Below are 2,103 nucleotides of genomic sequence, written 5' to 3'. Positions count from 1 at the left end.
TTTGAATAAAAACATTTTTGGTAGCATTTCTCAGCGCGGAAAGCCAAACCTCATTCTGAGGATTATAAACAGAGCTATGATTTGGTGATCCATATGGTTCACGACATACCATAGCAATGGGGAATGGTTCATGAACTGGATGAGGAATGTAAGGAGTCATTTCTTCTCGTGGTTCACAATCCGGTGCATTTCCTTTGAATCCTGGATTTCTGGTATGGTTGAGATGACGAGTAACGGCTTCAATCCTTGTTTCTCCATTTTTAGGAGAAACAGCAGTTTGAACTCGAGCTACTTCACCTGCAATATCTTCATCGTAATGAGGATCATCCGTTGTGTGTTCCGGTAAAAGATTACCGGATGGTGAAGGATGTTCGATTTGTGATTGAGGAATTACTTGAGTTCCGTTGCTTAGAAATTCCTGAGTCTCTATATCGGGTCCATTGACACCATGTTGAGCTTGGGTTGCGCTTTCTGGTGAATTAGGTACTGGTTTATCGCCATCTTTTGTGTGAACAATGTGTTCAGCATCTCCTGTGGTTGCTATCGCCCTTGCGTTTTCGGCCATCATTTCTCTAGTTTTGAGATCTTTATCTTCGAATCCATGATTAACATTTTGATCACCATTCAATTGAATTTGTTCAACTCCATTTCTAATGCTCTCCGCATTATTGGTACTTCCAACAGGATGTGTAACACTCTCGGTTGTTGAAGGACCTGTGGTTGAACCTCCATTTGCTGTAGTCTCAGAATGATCGAAACCCGGCCGATTTGAAGCTCGAGGTTCATAAGAGTAAGCTTGTTGTGCCTGCATTCTTTCCGGATGTACAACAGCGGAGTGACCCCTAATAGAACCATTTTGATCAAAAATCTCATCGTGACGTTTGCTTTGGAATGAGCTCAATCCACCTTGAGCTGCAGGAGAATTATGACTTGGTAATGGAGGCTCAAATTTCTTATGCCAAGAAATCAAAGCCATATCATATAGAGAATCAACAATTGGACCTTCCAAATGTGTCATCATCTCCATATTATCATTATCCTGAATATTATTACTTTGAAGAACCGCAAATTTCCTATCGACAATCATATATTTGCAGTGAAATGTTCCGAGCATAGGTCTATGATAATTCATGACTTGAAGATCGAGATTTGGGATTTCCGCCGCCGTAGGAAGTGCAACAGCTTTGCCGAGATATTCTTTCTCTGGAACCATGTAATGGTTATCGAGTAACTGTTTCGGACTTCCTCTATCGTATTGTAGTTTGAACACTATTCTTTCTCCTCTCTCACCAGCTCTTCTCGAAAGCTCCTTCATTGCATTCGTAATATATTTCGAGGCAACCGAATTCTGCCAGTAATTGGTTGCTAGGATAACTTCTTTTTCGGCTCGAACAATCAGATTTGACATATGTCGCATAATATCCGGTACGCTAATTGAATAACTCGTTAAAATGCTGTTTTGTATAGGGGGAAGAGGTTGTCCGAAATAAAAATTCCGAACAATTGTGTGGTACATACACTGAAATCACACTCAATGGTATAACACCAGAACTTCCCATCAATGGCGGACTGACCATACAATTGCTGACACTATTATCCAGAGTACATAATGCATCATGATACATCTGCCAATCATCAATACTGATATTTTCTTGCAGATGAAAGTATCTTACCTTTAAGAAAAGTTCACTTGGTTGTGTCGAACCCCATTTCCCACACTCTAAAGCTCTTTGCAAATCCTCCGGCGTTATGGTATCTCGATGCCTCCTTGCCTCATTCTTACTTTCCTTCTCCCCTGCCGCATGTCCTCCATATAATTGCTTCCAGGCATCTCCTGGTGCCATTGTAGGATCTTTTGCAAGTAGTGAGGAGACTGTCTCCTCACTCGTACAGAGCTTATAAACCTTGTCCGATATCATGGTTCTTGGATTCCTTTCCGAGTCCTTCTTTTCTGAGTGAGCAATATCTTCAATTGATTTGTTTTATTCTTCGATATCCAATTTCTCGCTGTCGTCCTGATTTGTTTAAAGCGCTATAAGGGAAGATGATACAAGATTTGAATGGAATAAAGGTTATGATAGCCTTTCAAAATTAATGGGTACA

The 2,103-nt window shown here is 40.7% G+C and overlaps 1 protein-coding gene across 1 annotated transcript; it reads right to left on the bottom strand.

Annotated features, from left to right (window-relative positions):
* Positions 1–62: 62 nt before the first annotated feature.
* SS1G_14049 (hypothetical protein) lies at positions 63–1,919 on the bottom strand (the record flags this gene model as incomplete). The annotated part of the gene is made up of 3 exons (XM_001584902.1): positions 63–74; positions 110–1,430; positions 1,519–1,919. The coding sequence occupies 3 exons, from the start codon at positions 1,917–1,919 to the stop codon at positions 63–65; spliced, it is 1,734 nt and encodes a 577-aa protein (XP_001584952.1).
* Between the last annotated feature and the right edge of the window lie 184 nt (positions 1,920–2,103).

This window comes from Sclerotinia sclerotiorum, genomic scaffold (assembly GCF_000146945.2).
Source record: "Sclerotinia sclerotiorum 1980 UF-70 scaffold_29 genomic scaffold, whole genome shotgun sequence".
NCBI lineage: Eukaryota > Fungi > Ascomycota > Leotiomycetes > Helotiales > Sclerotiniaceae > Sclerotinia > Sclerotinia sclerotiorum.
Note: the sequence above shows the minus strand (reverse complement) of the source record. Positions and strands in the feature narration are given on the sequence as shown.